Raw genomic sequence first — 21053 nt, 5'->3', positions numbered from 1 at the left:
GATATCATGTTAAATCTTTCTATATTCATTTGGTTTCATTCTTGTATACTTCTTTGTGGCCAGAATGTCTCCAGTAATGGCTTTTTTCCCCATTGAACCCTGCACCATTTCCTCCAAAGTCCCCAAGGATTATTCCTGGCCTTGACCATTTCCATCTCCGTGCTTCCCTTGTCAACATTGCCTATAGAAATGGGATGAGCTTCTACATGTATGAAACTCATTGCTTTCAACCTCTTGACTGTCTATATTTTATCAGACTACTTGTCAACATCTTGTCTTGGATGAGCCACAGTTTTCTCCAGCTAAACAATAAGACCAGAGCCATCATCTTCAGCTCGCACCACAAACTGCATACTCTTGCTGCTGAATCCATCCCTGTCCCCAGCCATTGTGTGACTAAACTAGATGTTTGCAACCCCTGACTGCCTAATATCTGTAATGTTGCCCTCCTCCACCCCTACCTCAACATATCTGCTGCTGAAACCTTATCCATCCCTTTGACGTCCACAGACTAGATTATTCTAATGCTTTCTTGGCCTGCGTAATATCCTCCACCCTCTGTAAATTTGAACTCATCCAGTACTCTGCTATCCATATCCTGTCTTTCTCACACTTCAACTCTGCCTTTGCTAATCCATCTAGGCTACTGGTTCCCCAACATCTCAGATTTAAAATCATCACTGGTGGTTTTAAATTCCTTCATTGCCTCACACCTCCCTATCTCTGTAACCTCCTCCAGCATTAAAGTCCCCAAACTATCCATTCCTCCGTCTGGCCTCTTGTGTACCCCTCAACTCTTTCACGTACCATTAATGGCAAAACCTTCTGCTGCCTAAATCCTTTAACTCCAGTACAAAAACAGAAAATGCTGAAATATTTTTATTTTCTTGCTCCTACCTGCTTTCATTTTTGTAAATCAGCTATAGTTCATCCCATTGGAATAAATGAAGAATGCAAATTTACAAAGAAAGCAAATGTTGCAGTATATGCTGTGATTAAATGTTTATTTGTGATTTTTATTGTATTTTGTGCTGACATTTGATTGGAATGGGTACATTAATTATGATAATTATTTTGTTGATCATGGGTGATGAAAAAAATTAACACATTTTTACTAGTGTTCACCTGAAATTTTACTGGAGTTGCAGCAGCAACATATTCAAATTATTATTTTATACAATACTTTGGAGCAATCTACCCATGGATATTTAATGGCTTGCAAATAGTCATTCGAAGATTGTACTGAATAAAATGAATAACTTATTACATTTGTTATAAAATTAGTATTGGAAAGTTAAGTTTTCAGAATGAATGGTTATTGTTTGACTGTATAGTGATGTATCACCATCATATTGTGCAATTGAGGTATACACATTTTTAAATGGTCCACAGAATGTAAATAATTGCACTAGAATGTAAGTAGAATTGGATAATATAAGTATTATGTAACTAGCAGATCAATAGTCAGTTCAGTAAGAGCTACTGTTGCACGTCATTATTGATGGCTGATGAGAGAACCTCCTTCAGTTCCCTTACTGCTAATGGGTTTCTCATTAAGTGATTGGAATGCCTGATGTCTCAATCAAAATGACTTAAAAGATTGAGATTATCAGTTCAATGACGTGCCTAGGCAAACTTTTGAAATACCTGCAGTATGATTAGGAAGCAAATTAGCTTTGAACCAGGCCATCAGGAAATCTGAGAAAATTTTGGGTAACATGAATCCTATCTCCAGAATGGATGATATATAGGAGATGTAAAGGCTAAAAAGCAGGCAAGTTCAGTATATTGGGGGTGCGGGGGCGGTGGTGGATAGCAATGTGGAAAATGTCATTATGGATACTCAAAATGAAGATAAACATAAGGACAGCAAAGAGAGAATTTGTTGGGGGATTAAAAATGGACGAGGAATAGTTTAAAACAATTATTTCTCAGGTTTTTTTATTTTTAGAACTGTAATATTAAGGTTTGTTTAAGCATCAGTCAAACAACCTCCAATATTACGATATCAAAATACTGAAAACCCTCATCCATGCTTTTGTTACCTCCAAACTCGATTATTCCAATGCACTCCTGGCAGGTTGCAAGTAACATTCGCGCCACACAAGTGCCAGGCAATGACCATCTCCAACAAGAGAGAATCTAACCATCTCCCCTTGACATTCAATGGCATTATGAGCGCTGAATCCCCCACTATCAACATGCTGGGGGTTACCATTGACCAGAAACTGAACTGGAGTAGCCATATAAATACCGTGGCTACAAGAGCAGGTCAGAGGCTAGGAATCCTGCGGCGAGTAACTCACCTCCAGATTCCCGAAAGCCTGTTCACCATCTAGAAGGCACAAGTCAGGAGTGTGATAGAATACTCTCCACTTGCCTGGATGAGTGCAGCTCCAACAACATTTAAGAAGCTCGACACCATCCAGGACAAAGCAGCCTGTGGATTGACACCCCATCCACAAACATTCACTCCCTCCACCTCCGAAGCACAGTGGCAGCAGTGTGTACCATCTCCAAGATGCACTGCAGCAACGCACGAAGGCTCCTTAGACAGCATCTTCCAAACCCACAACCTCTACCACCTAGAAGGACAAGAGCAGCAGATGCATGGGAACACCACCACCTGCAAGTTCCCCTCCAAGCCACACACCATCCTAACTTGGAACTGTATCGTTTCTTCACTGTCGCTGGGTCAAAATCCTGGAACTCCCTCCTAACAGCACTGTGGGTGTACCTACCCCACATGGACTGCAGCAATTCAAGAAGGCAGCTCACCACCACCTTCTCAAGGGCAATTAGGGATGGGCAATAAATGCTGGCCTAGCCAGCAACGCCCACATCCCATGACCGAATATAAAAAAGGCCTCCCACCTTGCACTTTACGTAAACTTCAGATCATGCAGAAACGCATCAAATTTAAAATTCTCATCCTTGTGTTCAAATCACTTCATGGCCTCGCCTCTCCCTATCTCTGTAACCTCCTGTGTATCCCCAATTTCCTTTGCCCCAACATTAATTCTGGTGCCTACAGCTGTCTTGACCCTAAGCTGTGGAATTCCCTCTAAACCTCTCTGCTTCTCTACCTCTTTAGCCTCCTTTAGGACACTACTTAAAACCAAGCTTTGGTCACCTGTTCTGATATCTCTATGTGGCTTGGTGTCACACTTTGGCTATAACAGTCCTGTGAAACATCTTTAAAAATTTTACTATGTTAAAGATGCTATTTAAATACAAGTTGTTATATTTAAGCTATCAATGTAGGGAAATTCTATGTTACAAAAGAAAAATACTACGAATGCTGGAAATTTGAAATAAAAACAGAAGATGCTGCTGCATGAAAATGAAACTACATTGCTGCTGATTAATAACCAAAATTCTTTTCTGACATTCTTTGTTGAGATCTGTCTTAAATTTGGTAAATAGGTACACTTTTTAATACATACTGACAGTTATTTTCTGATAAATAATATTGTCACTTGATAAATTTGAAATGAAAACAGCATGATTGCTCAGTATGGATGGCATCATCCAACAACTTCATAGTGTATTGGACAGAATAATACTGTCTCCATTGAGTCCACAGTATACATCTTTATGTTGTGTTTACTATCTTTTTAAAAAGTTATATAGGGATGATATGTTTAACATATGGGATCAGGTGGCCTTATAACTGCACAACTTTTATCCTTATGATCCATTTCCAAATTGGGATTGTTTGGTATTTGCTTTTGGGCATTCACCACTCTGTCTATTTGACAGGCATTTGTTTCAGTCTTATTTTTCTTCTTAAACTTTCTAATTCCTGAAACAGCTGTAAGTACCACATTTCTTTGGAGTACCTTAATAACAAATCTTTTCATCCCATGTCTGTGTACCAAGTTAACTGTGTGGATGTTGGGCAGGTTCGCAATTGTATTCCACTATGATACAGTCAATGGTTGAATGGTTCCCAGTGCTTTCTGTATAGGCTCACACATTACGGATGCTCACTTGGGTATTCCAGCAAGAAGTCAAAGCCTTCATTGGAAAAGAAAAGAAAGATTGAAAATGGTGTTTTAAAAAAATGAGGAAGGGAAAAAGACATGTTACATATTAAAACTTAAAAAGATACACGTGTGTGTAAAGAATAAACTTTCTTTGTTTTTTCAAAAAAACATGCATATACAAATATCTGCCAATGCCCCCCGAGTGATCATAGCTATTGAGATGCATGCTATAAGTCCTACTGCCTTCTACTCAGCTTGGCCCCCAACAAGAGATAGCACCTTTAGGAGAGAAGTGGAGAAATGTTGGAGGTGGTTGGAATCTTTTCATTGTGACATGTTACCACATTTAATTTTTATAGTCATGGTCTTTGTAATGTGTAATTTTATGAACTAAAGGCATTCTAATGTCATTCCTACAGATTTCATGGACAACTGATTAATTAGCTGTGATGCTATCAAACATTCTACGATTTTGAAAATTTTTTAGACATACATAGGAAGCCGGTACAGCGAAAGCTGTGTTCACTGGCTGTTTGAGTGAAACATACAGTTTTATGACAGTTTTTTTAAATCCATTGGCATAACATTTTTTTTAAACTTTGTATTTTCAAAATAGTGTATACATCCAGGAATTATTTTGGAAACAATTAGCGTAAAACGCTTATGATGATCGTTACTTAATGTCCACAGGTAATATATTTTTTCTGATTGAGAATGTTTTTCACTCAGAGGGGAAGTCTTGGGTAACAGTCACTGAAACAGTATTTCAGATTCATTCCTTGATAGGTCAATGCTGAGAAGGTAGCTTTGATACGTTGCCCTTGTAATCTAGTACCTTTGTGATTGTTGTTTACATCCTTTCTCATAATGTACAGCACCAGGCCTACTTGGAGGTTATTCGTGCTCCACTAATTGATGTGTTATTTGTATTTGTTATTAAATGTGATGGAATATAAATACTGTTTTACCTATTGACTCATTGGGGATGTTTTAATATCTGATTCGCTGTCACTGCTTCAAAAAACAAAAGCCTGGTGGCTCAGCGAGTAAATGTACTGTCAAACGATATTGAGCCAAGCAGATTTCAAACCCTGATCAGTGCAGAGTTAGGTGAGCTCAACTAAGGATATAGGGATGCTACTGCTCTCTGTGTTCTATTCTGGAAACAAAAAAAAAACTGTCCTGTTTCCTACTCCTTATTGCTATGCAGTGATCCCTGGTGGAAAGAGCATATATGGGTGGACATCTGATGAGGGTAGGATCAAACATGGCTGTGATGACTTCTACAACCAAATAGCCTGCCAGCACTCCCTTTCCAACTTACACGTGTAGAATGGCCACAGACAAGGCAGATGAAATTGTAACGCAGCACAGGTCACTGCCTTCAGAAAGGAGTAATAGTAAAAACATGAAGAAAATGAAATGATGTTGAGTTCTGTATGAAATTAGTTTACTCGCAATTCTATATATTAAGACATATGACATTACTGAGCAAACTACTGGAACAGAATACCACTTACGTTAATGTGATTTTAAATGCCATAAGGTTGGGCATCTAAATAACAAATTACAACTTAGTATTTTACTTTATAGCACAGTCCTTTGTTGGAGTGAGATCCTTTGTCATAGTTTGAAGTTTACACGCAATTTGTTGATTCAAAATTTCTGACTGTTTCCATAAGCAGACCATGGACATGAAAAAAACTGACTAGGTGACTGAAAGTCAGACAAATTGTCTCTGAACTTGGATTCTGCTCACATTGTTAAAATCTATCTTGCATATATACAAGAAAAAAAAAGGACATACAAAATTATATTCAACTGACTTGAAGTGAAATGTATCAGCCAGCCATTATCAACACTGAGTAACAAGCAAATTTATGTCTGACAAATCTTAACAAATTTTGTTTAAAAAAATAAACTCCAGATACACAGATTTGTTAGCTGTTATAGGATGTGTGATTTCACACAGAAAGGACAAAATATGCTGTAGACATGATGCACCAGATGGCCTGTTTCTGTGCTCATTTGACATTCTTTGAATTGATTAATTCATACTATTCTAAGAGAGTTACCTAACTGTTCATTAATCCTTGATTGTGAAGAACGCGACTGATTTATATTCAGTAAAAATGTTGTAATTGTGCGAATATTTCCTGGTGTCTTAATGATTGAAGGTCTAAGTTCTATTACTGCAAAATAAAATGATTCCTTTTATCAAGAACACAAAGGAATAAAATGCATGCACACCGTTCGAGCATTGTGTAAATCTATTAGCATTTTAGGAAATTATTTCCCACTTGTTTAGTGTTAGTGTAAGTACTTTTATGGTGTTTAGATGTAAATGCTTTTTGTAGATATAGAGTATAGATTACCATTGTTTGTTTTTTGTTCTGTAATTAGACCTCCATCCCAGACTCTGAGAGTAATATGGATCAGAATTGCTTATCCCGCTGCAGCACGGAAATATTCTCTGAGACCAGTTGGGAGCAAGTGGAAAAACAGGACGCAGAGGTGAGAAATGCAGCTTCAACAAGAAATGGAAACTGTCCAAAATATTAAAATACAAATCCACATCAAGAGATTCTGTTGTATAAGAAATTGTTTGAGGAAGAAAGAATGTAGACAGTGAGTCTTTTCACTAGATACAGAACAAATCCAAGTCCTGGACAAGTTGATGCTTAGATATAGTGGAGGACAAAATAAATGAGGGAAATTTCAATGTTAACTTTTCAGGATGAGTTGCTGTAGGTAGTATTAGTAATCTAGTTGATTAAAAATATTCATTAAGAGTTTGAGGACTGTTACAGAGGATAAAGAAGAAAGAATAGACTGCACAAGAGAATGAGTGGTCAAGAAACCGATGAAACAGTGAATTAAGGAAAAAGTGAAAAGTGCCAGGGACAGCTTTTTGCAACAGAAGAATACTAACTTCCAGCTTAAGAAATCGTTACGCAATGAAGACAACACAGGATGCAGAAGTCAATTTTAGGACAATTATGAAATTAATTTGGTTTCAAAGTTTACTAAGATCCTCAATTGTACCAAATTAATTCTTGGTCTATTCAAAAAATAATCTGCACTGAAGTCACAACATAGAAGTGGGTGAGAACTTGGATATATACCTGAAGTAAAGCTGTTAGCCCCATTCGCACTCTGGATGAATTTTAACTGGGGTGACATTTACGGTCAGACTGACGTTTGTGGTGTCACGCATGCTTGGACAAAGAAATGATGTCAGTGCATTTAAGCTTCATCTAATTGAATTGTACTGGGAACATCACAATGGTAGGTCTTTAGCTTGGTCATTACTACCAAGGTATCACAAGTAACTTGCCATTCTTGTTAACATAATGTTCTGTTGATGTAATGCACTCCCTAATGACACTATTATAACACACCCTCTTATCCACGCTGGAAGTTTGTGCACTCTTGATCAACGGCCTCTTGTAATTATCATGAAAGCTTCTTCGTAATCTCAGTTTGCATTTGAACCTATTAATGAAATATTCTATATATGTGTATTGATGCAACTCAGTAAGCACCGAGGTCCCAAGGATCATTTCAGAATGAGAATACAGTACACTAGCGAATATCTCTCTGTATGTTTGCATTTTAAATGTGATGAGAGCTGTGGGGGAAAAAGCTGAACCTTATTTTAAAGTTAGTGAGGTAGATCTCTCCTGTTCCTGCATCGGGGTGCATTGGATCATCTATACATCGTGAATAGAGGAGAACTGGGCAGAGAGAATCTCACACTGTAAAAGAGTGTGCCTAACTTTCTGTTTGGCCTCTGTGCATCTCCCACTTCCTTCGTCCCACCATTTGGTGGTGGTACGGTTCAGCACTCTAAACCGTAGCTCTGGAATTTCCTCCTTGAGCCTCTCCGCATCTCGCTGCTTTAAGACCTTCCTTTTAAACCTATCTCTTCTAATCACCCATCCTAATCCTTTGGCTCAGTGTTAATTTTTGTCTGATTACATTCCTGTAAAGCGCCTTGGGACGTTTACCTATATTAAAGGCCCTACAAAATGTAAACTATGTTAATTTAAGTAGATGGTCCTTCCCACCTGATTTTCATGTCATTCCCAGACGATCTGATGTACCAATGTGCAGGATCAAAACTTTTCTCAGTATTCCTGAGTAGTTTGCTCAAAACACAACCCTTGGCCATATATTCTATTAGCGGTTTCTAGTACAGTTTGTAATAGTCCCTGGTGGATGTCATTGCTTCCTGTTTGGAATTTTAAAATCTGTTGTGAATTGAGTTCTGTATTAGCTATATTTTTTCTCTTTTGAGCATCCTAAATGCTCTTTCCTTGCCTCTTCCTTTTGTTACTAAAAATGTTTGGCTCTTTTCTCCTTGCTTCATGCTTTTCTAATCACCTTTGCCTTTAATTGGGTTGTTATATGAAGTTCTTTTGGATTAACATTCTGGTTTCCTAGTTCGAAATACCATCAATACCATCCAACATCCATTTCATATGGTCATATTTTTGACTATTACCTAGATGTGTGAAAAAGGAGAAGCAGTATTAGAAGTTCAGTTTTTCCACAACATAGCAGATTGTAATTCATAATAAAGGGCAGAGAATTATACTACTAGAAGACTAAAATGCACAAAACCTGGAAAATTTAGGGTTTTGTTTTTTCAAAAGCTGCTGCTTTCTTGGTTTCACAATGTCTTTCCCTAGGTGACTCGATGGTATCCCGATCATTTGGCTCCGCAGTGCTATGGCTGTGAAAGTCGATTTTGGTTGGCTAGCAGAAAGCACCACTGCAGGTACTATGCACAAAATATTGTACACATTTAGATAAAGGGTTTTCTTTTGTCTAGTCTTGTCTTCACATGATGTGCTAGTTGTCTTGTAACGTTATATAAACAAAGATGCAACTAATATTGAGAAAATGGCTATAAATACATTCACTTATTTTATATCTGTTGGGAAAAAAATCCACTGTATTTAAAAGTACTGGTTACCAAAAATTGTGCAATTGTGACATTTATGACCAGTGTGCAGATCATGGGGTGAATCTACTTTATGATCTTGACAACATTTTTTGTGGCTAGCTACAATTTTAAGGTGAATTGAAATCCTACATTCAAACTATATTATTCACAACAGGGAAATACTCTGTGCCAACTGGTTTGAACATTCTTACTGTATAAAAATTAAATCTGTAATCGTACATTTGGGAGACAATGATGTTGATCTTTCATCCAGTTCATTCTCAAAGGTTCATTCTCATCACCTGCTCACAGATTTCCACAGGATCTTTTCACTGGTCAAAATAATACAAGTAACAGGTTTTTCCCCATAATGATGTTTCTCAAACTAAGCATGATTTCCTTGGAGGGGTTCGGTGTATCAAAGGAATTTACAAGACATGATCAGCATGTACGTCCCCAGCAGTTACAAAGCGGCCCACTCAGAAGCGAGCACCCAAAAACCCAGCACTATCATAACTTTTCTCTTTAAACCAATGACTGACTTAAGGAGAATGCAGCCACATTTCACTTTTTGGTTTTTCTTACCTCAGCTACATGCCTGTTTACGTGAACGTACTACGCCGTCACACCAACTTGACTAGTGTCACTCCACCTGTCTGGTGAGAATAGGAGATAATTGTATTAATAATACATTTTGCTTTTAAATAGAGACACTGGAGCATCGTGTGGTAACATGATCTGTGACCTAACCAGCCTGCTATAGAATGGCAAAATAGGTTTGAAGTGGGCGGTGGTTGTGATTCAGGACTCTTCCAACAGTGAACCAGGACATAGTGGGAAACTTTTTCATTTCTGGGTGACTGGAGTTAGTTGCGTTGCAGTGCAGCATGCTTGTCTCATTGGGCCTCTGGCACTTCACAGGAATATTATAAGACAAATTATGACACGAAGCCACATAAGGGTATAGATAGAATGAACTTCCATTTATATCGCACATTTCAGAACGTTCCCAAAACGCTTTACAGCCATTGAAGTACTTTTGCGGCGTAAGCCACTGTTGTAATGTGGGAAAAGTGACAGCCAATTTATGCACAAGAAAGACCCACACAAGCAATATGATAATGACAAAATAATCTTTTTTTGTGATGTTGGTTGGGGGATAATTATTTGACAGGGAGAACTCCTCTATACTTCCTTGACAAGACAGGTGACCAAAAGCTTGGGAAGAAAGATAGGTTTTAAGGAGCGTTGTCAGGCAAGCCCCCCAACTGCCAAGAATGAGGAAAATTAATTTTGCCACATGAACATTGATTTTAAGCTGCTGATGGTGAAGAAGGAACTTGCTTTAAAAAAACAATTGAAGACTTTGGTTGGAGAGAGACATTAGCATATCAACAAACAAGTACTTCAAAGGACAAAGGAGCTATTCCCTGCTCCAACTTAATTCACAATGGACTTTTGATTATCAGACATTGAAGCGTTCCAGGTTCACTACTAAGATGGCCGAATACACAAACAGACGTAGTCGGGCCAGTTTGGTCACATGACTGACTGTTTGAATTTGAGCTTCCAACAGAATTTTGAACTCAAGGCTGTTTTCTCCTGGACTGAAAGCACCTCTCTCCTGTCTGCTCTCACCTTGCTCTCAGCAGCTTCGGAAACCATTGAAGACGAATGAACTCCAAGAGAGAAAAGTCTCCTGTAGTGAACAAGGATTAAGAAGAATACTGGGCCCCAACGAAAAGCAAGACTACCTACAATCAAGGACCCTACAGCGAGCTCAAAGCACAATAAAAGAAAACCCTCTTAAGAGATTGCCTCAAACCTCTCCATTTTATTTTTCTTCTCTTTTCTGTCTCTATTTGCATGTGCATATCGCGTGTACATGCTAGCGTGGGGCGCGGCGTGTATCCGTAGGTGTTAACTGAATTACAGTTTAAGGTTTAATAAATTTCACTTTTCTTTAAACCTAAGAAAAACCTGGTATGCTCATTTCTTTGCCTTACAATTGGAAAGCTGTGAACAAGGTTTCACAAAGGGGGAGCTCAAAATACTGTGTTTAAAATTAAATCCTGGCAGTGGTTAGCACCGCAGCCTCACAGCTCCAGGGACCCGGGTTCAGTTCTGGGTACTGCCCATGTGGAGTTTGCAAGTTCTCCCTGTGACCTCGTGGGTTTTCGCCAGGTGCTCCGGTTTCCTCTCTCAGCCAAACACTTGCAGGTGATGGGTAAATTGGCTGTTGTAAATTGCCCCTAGTGTAGGTAGGTGGTAGGGAATATGGGATTACTGTAGGGTTAGTATAAATGGGTGGTTGTTGGTCGGCACAGACTCGGTGGGCCGAAGGGCCTGTTTCAGTGCTGTATCTCTAAATAAAATAAATAAATAAAATAAGACCAGGTGAAGACAGTAAAAGACACCTTACTCACCTGGTCATAACAAGCATCTTAAACAGGTTAATCAAGGATAGTCAGCATGGATTTGTTAAGGGAGGATCTTGTTTGACCAACTTGATGGAATTTTTTGAAGAAGTAACAAGGAAGATAGATGAGGATAGTGCAGTTGATGTGGTCTACATGGATTTTAGCAAGGCTTTTGACAAGGTCCCACATGGCAGACTGGTTAATAAAATAAAATCCCATGGGATCCGGGGAAATGCAGCAAGGTGGATACAAAATTGGCTCGGTGTCAGGAAACAAAGGGTAATTGTTGACGGCTGTTTCCAGTGGCGTTCCGCAGGGCTCAGGACTGGGTCCCCTGCTTTTTATGGTGTATATTAACAATTTGGACGTAAATGTAGGGGGCATGATCAAGAAGTTTGCGGACAACATTGGCCGTATGGTAGATAGCGAGGAGGATAGCTGTAGGCTGCAGGAAGATAGTGATAGTCTGGTCAGATGGGCAGAGAAGTGGCAAATGGAATTCAACTTGGAGAAGAGTGAGGTGATGCATTTGGGGAGGTCAAATAAGGTAAAGGAATACACGATTAATGGGAAAATACTGAGAAGTGTAGAGGAAGTAAGGGACCTCAGAGTGAATATCCACAGATCCCTGAAGGTAGCAGGACAGGTCGACAAATTGGTTAAGAAGGCATATGGAATCCTTTCCTTTATTAGCCGAGGTATAGAATATAAGAGCAGGGAGGTTATGCTGGAACTGCATAACTCATTGGTTAGGCCACAACTTGATTACAGTGTGCAGTTCTGGTCACCTCATTACAGAAAGGATGTAATTGCACTAGAGAGGGTTCAGAGGAGATTTACGAGCATGTTGCCAGGACTGGAAAAATGCAACAATGAGGAAAGATTGGATAGGCTGGGGTTGTTCTCCTTGGAACATAGAAGGCTGAGGGGAGATCTAATTGAAATGTACAACATTTTGAGGGGCCTGCATAGAGTATATGTGAAGGTGCTTATTCACCTTAGCAGAGAGGTCAATGACTAGGGGGCATAGATTTAAAGTGATTGGTAGAAAAATTAGAGGGGAGATGAGGAAAAACGTTTTCACCCAGAGGCTGGTGATGGCCTGGAGCTCACTGCCTGAAAGGGTAGTTGAGGCAGAAACCCTCAACTCATTCAAAAGGAGTCTGGATATGCAGCTCAAGTGCCGTAAGCTGCAGGGCTACGGACCAAATGCTGGAAGGTAGAATTAGAATAGGTGGATCATTTATCAGCCGGCATAGACACGATGGGCCAAGTGGCCTCTTTTTGTGCCTTAAACTTTCTATGATTCTATGAGGAGGGAGAGGTGGAGAGATTTAGGGAGGGAATTTCAGAGCTTAGAACCCAGTCACCTGAAGGCACAGCCATTAATGCCAGGGTGAAGGAAATTGGGGATGCACAAGAGGCCAAAATTTGAGGAATGCATAGCTCTCAGTGGGTTGTACAGCTGGAGGAGGTTACAGAGATAAGGAGGGGTGAGGTGATGGAGGGATTTGAAAACAAGAATGAGACTATTTTAAATTTGAGACTTTGCTGAACGGGAGCCAGCATTGTTCAGCAAGCACAAGTATGGTGGGTGAATAAATATTAATTTTCTTTTTCCTGCCTTTTCCTCAATGATGCACCAATACTATCTTTTTTTTAAAAAGTGGGTATAGAATCCATTCCCAAATCAGTGTTGCAATATGGGAACTGTACAACCTTGCACTGATTTGTGGTTTTCCCTTCAGTGCATGTTTACAAGTGTTTGGCCTTCATACCAACAAAGCTGAGACACAAGCACATATGTTGGATGCTTCATCTCATCCTGTTAGTGTTCCAGTGCACTGTGACACCCTATAAATTGACCTTTTTTCCAAGGAATTTAAAAACATCCCATCCTAGCTTTGTAACTTTAAAATCAACGCATCCCCCACCAGCCTGGTTTAATCTTTTAAAATTGAAACTATTCAGGTTGGAAAGGAACACATGCAATGAATTACATAGGCACAGTAGATCTAAATGAAGATGCAGATTTCAGTAGTCTGAGAGCTATGCCACCTGCAACAGTAGCAAATCTTTAGGCAAGAGTGGTGTCAGTATTTATAAAGTAAAGCTCTTAATTATTTGACTTTAGCGATGTCACTGTGGACAATCCTCCAGTGGACCAAGTACCCCAGGTGCAGTGCTGCAATCTGGTTGTCTCCATATTGCAGAACCTACTATGTCAGAACATGTTGCAAACTACTTATGAATAAACCATGTTAATGCATAATAAAAACAGAAAGTGCTGGAAATACTCAGCAGGTCTGGCAGCATCTGTGGAGAGAGAAGCAGAGTTAACATTTCAGGTCTGTAACCTTTCATCAGAACTGGCAAAGGTTGGAAATGTAATAGGTTTTAAGCAAGTGAAGCAGGAGTGATGGGGGGAAAGTGTGTGATAGGCAGAGGGCAGGAGAGATTAACTGACAAGGAGTTCGTGGTGCCACGGCAAAGGGAGTGCTAATGGTGTGGCGAAAGACAAAACATTAGTGCAGAGAAAGGATAATGATTGAGTAATGAACAGCTCTGTCCAAAAGCACAAACATGAAAAAACAAGTTTAAGGCAGACACATGGTAAAAATAATAGTAAAAAAGGGCCAGTCATGCTCTGAAATTACTGAACTCAATGTTCAGTCCGGAAGGCTGTAGAGTTCCTAATCGGAAAATGAGGTGCTGTTCCTCGAGCTTGCGTCGATGTTCACAGGAACACTGCAGCAGACCAAGGACAGAAATGTGGGCATGAGAGTATGGGAGTGTGTTGAAATGGCAAGCAACCGGGTCATGCTTGCAGACTGAGCAGAGGTGTTCTGCAAAGCGGTCACCCAATCTGCGTTTGGTTTCCCCAGCGTAGAGGCGACCGCATTATGAGCAGCGAATACAGTATACTAAATTGAAAGAAGTACAAGTAAATCGCTGCTTCACCTGAAAGGAGTGTTTGGGGCCCTGGATGGTGAGGCGAGAGGAGGTATTACACCTCCTGTGATTGCATAGGAAGGTGCCGTGGGAAAGATCGAGGCATGTTAATGCATTCTCTTTAACCATTGGATTGCCAGGAGCCCTGGGGAAATTCTAGCCTTCTAAAAGTATTTTTTTTTTTGAATAAAGCTGTTGGCTCAAATTCTTGACAGAAATTCAGTAATGCAAAAATACATATCATGAATAACTCTTATTGTGTTTCTGTTTATAAAAACTGGAAAAAGTCAGTGATTTTTAAAATACTCCCTTTAACTCATGTCAACACTTATTTTTAACTGTTTAACCTATACCAACTTTTTAATGTATTTTTATTCTCTATGACGTTTTAAAACACATATTTCAGTGACTCAAAGATCCCATTGTCCATTTTGAAGGTGAGAAAGTTTTTGGATAAATTGGCCTCTTGCCAAAAACAGGCTTAAATATCTTTCAGGCAACTAAGTGCCAGCTTTGTAAAGGTTATTATGAGCATATCACAAGCTTGAGCAGGTCACTGTTTGATTTGTCAAAGACCTGCACCGACAGAATAAGTTGTTTTTTCCACTGTGCTGACTATGTGATGAGATAACTTACCTGTGATAAAGTAATGATCAATACGCTTCTACACTCGAACAGAAGATATTTTATGATGCTTTCATTCACCCTGTCTGTGAAAAATAATGTCACTTTAAACTTTGATTTGAAAACCTTGGAGAATTTCACATATTGCAAGTGTCTTCCTCTCAAATACAATAGGTTTTGTTTTGAGGTTATATTTCCTGTGCCTTATTTAAAAGTTGTTCTAGAACAGTACAAAAACTGAACATGGGATAAAAACAAAAAAAAATCAATTTTTAACACAAATCCTCTTACTCACAGCTCCATCGGTGTTGTCTTTCTTTGCATCAAATCATGGATAAGCCAGAATTTCCTTCATAGCAAAGCTCTACTCTTGCTATGACTTCCTTTCCTTCACTGACCAGTTACTTGGGAAGCACTAGATGTTCCATAAGCTCAATGTCCTGCTTGATGCAGAGCAGAGTTTTAAACCCCATATCCTCACCAACACCAAGACTGCTTACTTCCATTTCTGCAACATTTATAATATTGCCTTCCATCTCAGTCTCGCCCCTGCTAAAACCCTAGTTCCTGCTTTTATCACCTTCAGATATGATTTCTGTTACAACTTCTTTGCTTAACTGTAAAGCTTCCATACCAATTATCCAAAATTCCACTGCCGCATCTTGTCTCACATTTAAATCCCAGTTCACTCCAATCCTTATCAATGTACACAGGCTCCAATTCTCTAATTTATCTAACAAATTACACCCCCCCCCCCCCCGCCAAAAAAAACTCACGCAGATCATTCCTTGGCCTTACCCCAGCCTACCTCTGACTTCCACTACCTTTACAGACTGTTGCGAACTTTTCGTTCCTCTAACTCTGGCCTCCTGTGATTCCCCCCCCCCCCCCCCACCTGGTTGGCACAACTTCCTGTTGTCTGGAACTCCCATTAACTTCACTTCCTCTCTCCCTGCCTTTAAACCACTTCTCAAAGCCTAGATTTCAATCATGCCTTTGGTCACTTGACTTGCACGCTTTTGCTCAGTGCCCATGATTTCCTTTGTAAAGCACCTTGGAATGTTTTATATAATTATAAGATGGATGGTTGCGTATCTTCCATGACATAGTGACTACTTTTTAGAGTGAGTGTTATACAAATAATCTTTTGGAAAGTGATTTTTCTGAGTGTTGCTTCTGTTTTGAGAATTTTTTTCTAAATATAGTTCACTTCCTCTTTTAAGTGATATTAGTAAAGTAACTGAATTATTTCTAATATGCTTTTTTCATTGTAAAGTAACGGCATATCGTTTTTTATTTGTTTGTATTCCCTCGCTGTTACCCTGCTGATTTGCACCTTTTCCTTAGTTAGTTTCCCTCTGAGCTGTTTTTTCCGTCTTGCAGGGACAGGGAGCCTGTTGATGACACATGGTGAGCATTTTCAACAGTCTTCTCTGTCTCTTGTTTGTCTTCATTTCCTGGTGATGTTGACTTAACATTTACTTGTGCCTTATAAGCTGAACATTCAAGCAATTTGAGACCAGTTAGAAGTTCAAAAAAGAACTGTACCCAATTTGATGTGTTATCCAGGCACTTATAAGCCATCACCTCACCTTAAAATTATACAATTTGCTGAACAGAAAATGAATTGACATACTTGGATTTATCACCCCTGCCCATTGCACAGATTTAATCATATTAAATGAATGAAGCCTTTTCAATATTTTTCTGTTTAGAGTTTACAGCACACATAATATTTTGACATTTAATTGCATTATGCTTTGAATCAGCTTGATAACCAAGGTTGTGCCAATTAGGGTCTTTATTTTATATGGCCTTGCAATTATTGTACCTTGGTTTATCCAAACATAATATAAAGGTTTATTTTTTACTATGTAATTTTCGCATACTTTTTCCCAGTGTTGTGATCTAATTAAGAAGCTATATTATCTTACCAGCAGGAAAGATATCTTGTATCTGTTTTATCCTCATGACTGGCTTTGAAAAGTTTTTCCTTTCAGCTTTCTATATATTTAAAGGCTGATGGATGTTGGTGGACTGCATGTTCATGTTAACTTTCTAAATAGATCTTTTATTTTTAGTTGTTGACTGCAGTAGCCTGTGTTTTCCCTTTTTATTGTGTATAAAGTGATCAAATAACTGACATTCAATCATTACCATAAAAACAGTTACAGTGTGAGAAGTTTATTTTACCAACTGATCCTTAATTGGATTTAAATGTTTACCCAAGATATTGGGTGGTTAATAAAAGCTTTGGACTAATTTCTTAAATGTATTGCAAAACATGTCAGCTATTTGTACATTTTCTATATAAAAATGGTGTGTCTCATCTAATATAAAGGATGTGCGAGGCGTATAAAATGATTTAAATTGAAAACTTATTCAAAAATAAATGTTTAAAATGTTTTAACAAAATTGTACTTTTGAAGTTCAGTTTTTTGCCCTCCCCCCATAAATTAAAAGAAGCTTTGGAAACTTTTAGGTTTTACTTTAGTTCCATGGTGGGAAAGATCTCTGCAAATAAAAGCTGTAATCTTTCATTTGAAACACAGCTGCCTGTTGAAGCTACAAGATGCTACCTCATGTCAGACGGCTTTAGCCAGTGAGTGATCATTAGATACTCCTGAAAAGCCTATGTTTGCAAACAACAATAATTCCATTTCCAATACTCATGAACTGGAGTAGATTTAAAGTTTGCCTTTTGTGAGTTAAACTCATTCACTTCACTATATTAGGGCTATGAGGGAAGGGCGGGGGAGTGGGACTAGCTAAATTGTTCTTGCAGAGAGCTGCCACAGGCTTCATGGGCCAAATGGCCTCTTGCTGTGCTGTAGCCATTCTATGATTCTATTGATTGCACCTGTTATTGGAGCAGTACTCAAAGTACTGTTGATGCTAATTATGCTATAAATCATTACAGCCTCCTCCAGAAAGTAAAATTAATGTCATACTTGAGCTTCCCATAGAAATTTGACCTGATTTCTCACCAAGAAAAAGAATAACACAATCTAATTGTATAAATAAGTGAATGCATACCCCTCTGGCCTGATAACTAGTAACAGTAATGAGAGAAGTAGGAGTTCTGCATGGAAATAATACTTTCATATTTTGGAATTAGCTCAATTTTAAGTTATTGAAGAGGAAATATTTAAAATTTGTGTTTTATCTTCCTACTGAATGGAACAGCTTTTTACCATAGATATTTTCAGAATCCTCAGAAGAGGAATACTTGAACACTGGGCTTTATGTTCTTTACTAAAATAACTCTTTTGTAAGTTTGAAAGAGAAACTGTTTACCCTTGTATTAATTTTTCTGTTAATGCGAGTGTTTAGTAACTATGAAGTTTGTGCATGCAAAGTCACTAATTATTGTTCAATAGCTTTAATTTTAGGAGCTGATCTTGATTAATGTTTATGTGTGAAGTAACCCTATATTTTTGATACATTGACCATAAAAAGATGAAACAATATCTTAATTAACAATCTGCCTATTTGTTCCTTCAAAGGAATTGTGGGAATGTGTTTTGCTCAAGTTGTTGCAACCAGAAGATCCCAGTGCCGAGTCAACAGCTTTTTGAGCCTAGCCGTGTCTGTAAATCCTGCTACAGCAGCCTTCAGCCCAATGGGTCCACGCTGGAGATAGAACTGGACAAACCCATTGCAGCTACTTCAAACTAAAGGCAATGCCTTTTCTCCCACAAACACGCACATTTATGGGATGGTATACAAGAAGCCAAGCACTTTGGTTACTGTGCACTTGAGATAGGACTGAATGCACAGTATTGCTTGGAAGTTCTAACAGGATGTGGTGGATGGAAATATATTTGGATAGACTAACTTAAAGCTGTTTGAAAGTTTATTTTATGGTGGCTTGTGGTGATCGGGATAGGGTGGGCAGTGCAGTATATTACTGTATTAACCAAAGGCCTTAGACTTGCAGAAGTGGTAAGCAAATTTTGTTGAGCAGTTGCATCAGCACACTACTCCCTCTACAGGCTTAACTAAATATGTAAAATCTTAAAATAGATCAGTGTTAATTATGTTCCTTTTTATTTACAAAACAAATTGAGTTTTTGGCATGTACAGAAAGTATTATAAATGCCCTATGGTTTCGGCAAAATGAATTTACAGTGAACTGATGGGCACTGAAGGAATGAGATATTTTAAGCTTTGTTTACAGTGTATTGTAAGCTCAAACATTTTTGTCCACTATTTGGAACAGAATTTCTTTTGAGCTTTGTGAATTAACCTTTTTCTGCTGTGATTCTGAAATGCGAATGAAGGTTAGAGGAAGTCAAGAAATGAGAAGTTCTAGATAGGTGCCATTGGTTATGATACGGGTTTCTGGGATTGTGTTTTAAATGCATATTTTGACATTTACTTGTCATTTCATTTTTTTCATGCAAGCACTTTTTTATTTTTCTCTTTGTATATAAAGAGGACAAAATGCTGTTGCTAGCTATATAGCACTCTTTCCTAAATGACATTAAGTGTTCCTTGCCCCACCGTGAAGAGATGTTTTTTCCAATTTTGTTTTAAAAAGCAGCAAGTGCTGTAGGCGTTTTTCAAAGATGTAAAGAAAATTAAAAGTTTAGCATTTGTATGAAGCTTATGCTAACTCTTATCAATTTTGTTACTTTGTTATTAATAGATGAGCAGTGTTTAATAAAAAAAAAACTGGGCCAGTTGGATATACAGGTAAAAACACCAAGTGCTTTTTCCCCACTTGACTTTGAAATCTAACCTCATGGTTGGGTCATTAAGAATGAAGAGCTGTAAGGTAATCATTTAGTGCATTTTATGCAAACTCTTTCCCAGTCCCCCTCTTTTTTTGTTAATTCTTCAGTGGTAGCACAATCATTGCAGCACAATTTGGATTGCAAATTATCTTCACATCAACCACAATTGCCCACCACCAAGAGGTATGAAAGGTCTATTTAGGGACATAACAGCAACTGATGTTTGTAACAAACAGGAAATAACAGTTCCAGCTGTGTTAATGCAAATTGCAGCTAGGCACTTTAACAGTGCTGTGCTTCTGATTTATTCTGGAATCATTTATGCATTTTAAAAAGTGACTTAAAATTCCATATTATAAGCCTGCCATGCCATAGTAGGACTTTCTTCATAATATGAATAACCACACAGAATTCACATTAAAAACTGTTTCAGTGATAAGCTGATATGAGAGACTGCACTTTATCAGTACATTAGTTGCTTTGTTAATATAATGCCATCTTTACTTACAATCTCCATGTTGGACTTGAAATTAAGAATCCACCTCATCCTGGTGCTTGATTTCACACAAGTTGAATGTGTTGAATAATCCAAGTAACATCCTCCGGGGTTTAGAACTAAAGTTAAAATGCTGCTAAACTTATTTTGAAAGGTTTGATCTGTTTTATTTTGTCCTCATATCCTTTGTTTAAGTGACTGTTATCCTTCAGTGGTAATGGTAGATACTTTTGATTGTACACTCAAGTGGAATTTGTAAAGTAGCACTTAAAGCCAGACTTTAATTGCTTTAAAAAATAATGCCACAAAGCTGGGTGTGGAAAATGTAGTGCTTACCTGTTTGTAAGCTTTCATGGCATATACTCTTCTGTAGCCTCAGAATGATTTATTTAAATCTAAATAAATTTGTCATTTTCATATATTGTGTTTTATCTCAAATTTGAAGAGTCTGATTTTTTTTTTTTAGTTGTGGCTTTATTTTATACTGGGGTGTAAAGGATTATGACTTACCTTTCTAAATTCTGTAATGATTTACTGTCTGCTTTGACTATTTTAGTGATAATACATTTGGATACAAGTGGAGAACATTGGCTGTCTCAAATCTTTCATAATATTCATGCATTTTGAGGGACGAAGATTCTTTATACTGTCCACCAATCAGCTCTCCCTATTTCTAAATGATGAGCAATTTACTGAATTAGACGGTCTGTATGCACCCATTTCCTTTGTAAAAACTTTTACCTTTTTCTTGGTGTTATGAATGCTGGACTTTGTAACATTGTTCTTTTTTAAACTGAGATTTTTAAAAGTTTAAGATGGAGTCTGAGAAGTCAGGTGACCTTACATCCACTCGGCTTAAGGACAAGACAGAAAACTTGGTTA

At 38.2% G+C, this 21053-nt stretch overlaps 1 protein-coding gene across 10 annotated transcripts in view; it reads left to right on the top strand.

Moving 5' to 3' along the window:
- Window positions 1-20588, top strand: part of mtmr3 (myotubularin related protein 3) — a 158476-nt gene extending 137888 nt beyond the window's left edge. For 5 of the 10 annotated variants that reach the window (XM_068055099.1, XM_068055098.1, XM_068055100.1 and 2 more), the window contains 4 exons: window positions 6393-6503; window positions 8684-8772; window positions 16320-16346; window positions 18443-20588. In XM_068055099.1, coding sequence (XP_067911200.1) covers window positions 6393-6503; window positions 8684-8772; window positions 16320-16346; window positions 18443-18614 — 399 coding nt within the window. In that variant the 3' untranslated portion in view covers window positions 18615-20588. Of the gene's footprint in view, window positions 1-4605; window positions 4680-6392; window positions 6504-6799; window positions 7277-8683; window positions 8773-16283; window positions 16347-18442 lie in introns of those variants that run through there. The other 5 variants (XM_068055105.1, XM_068055101.1, XM_068055102.1 and 2 more) reach the window with 4 other exon arrangements.
- The last annotated feature ends 465 nt before the right edge of the window (window positions 20589-21053 follow it).

The sequence above is a fragment of the Heterodontus francisci genome, chromosome 23 (assembly GCF_036365525.1).
Source record: "Heterodontus francisci isolate sHetFra1 chromosome 23, sHetFra1.hap1, whole genome shotgun sequence".
NCBI classification, from domain to species: Eukaryota; Metazoa; Chordata; class Chondrichthyes; order Heterodontiformes; family Heterodontidae; genus Heterodontus; species Heterodontus francisci.
The sequence above is the reverse complement of the archived record's forward strand: the minus strand, read 5'-3'. Positions and strand labels throughout refer to the sequence as shown.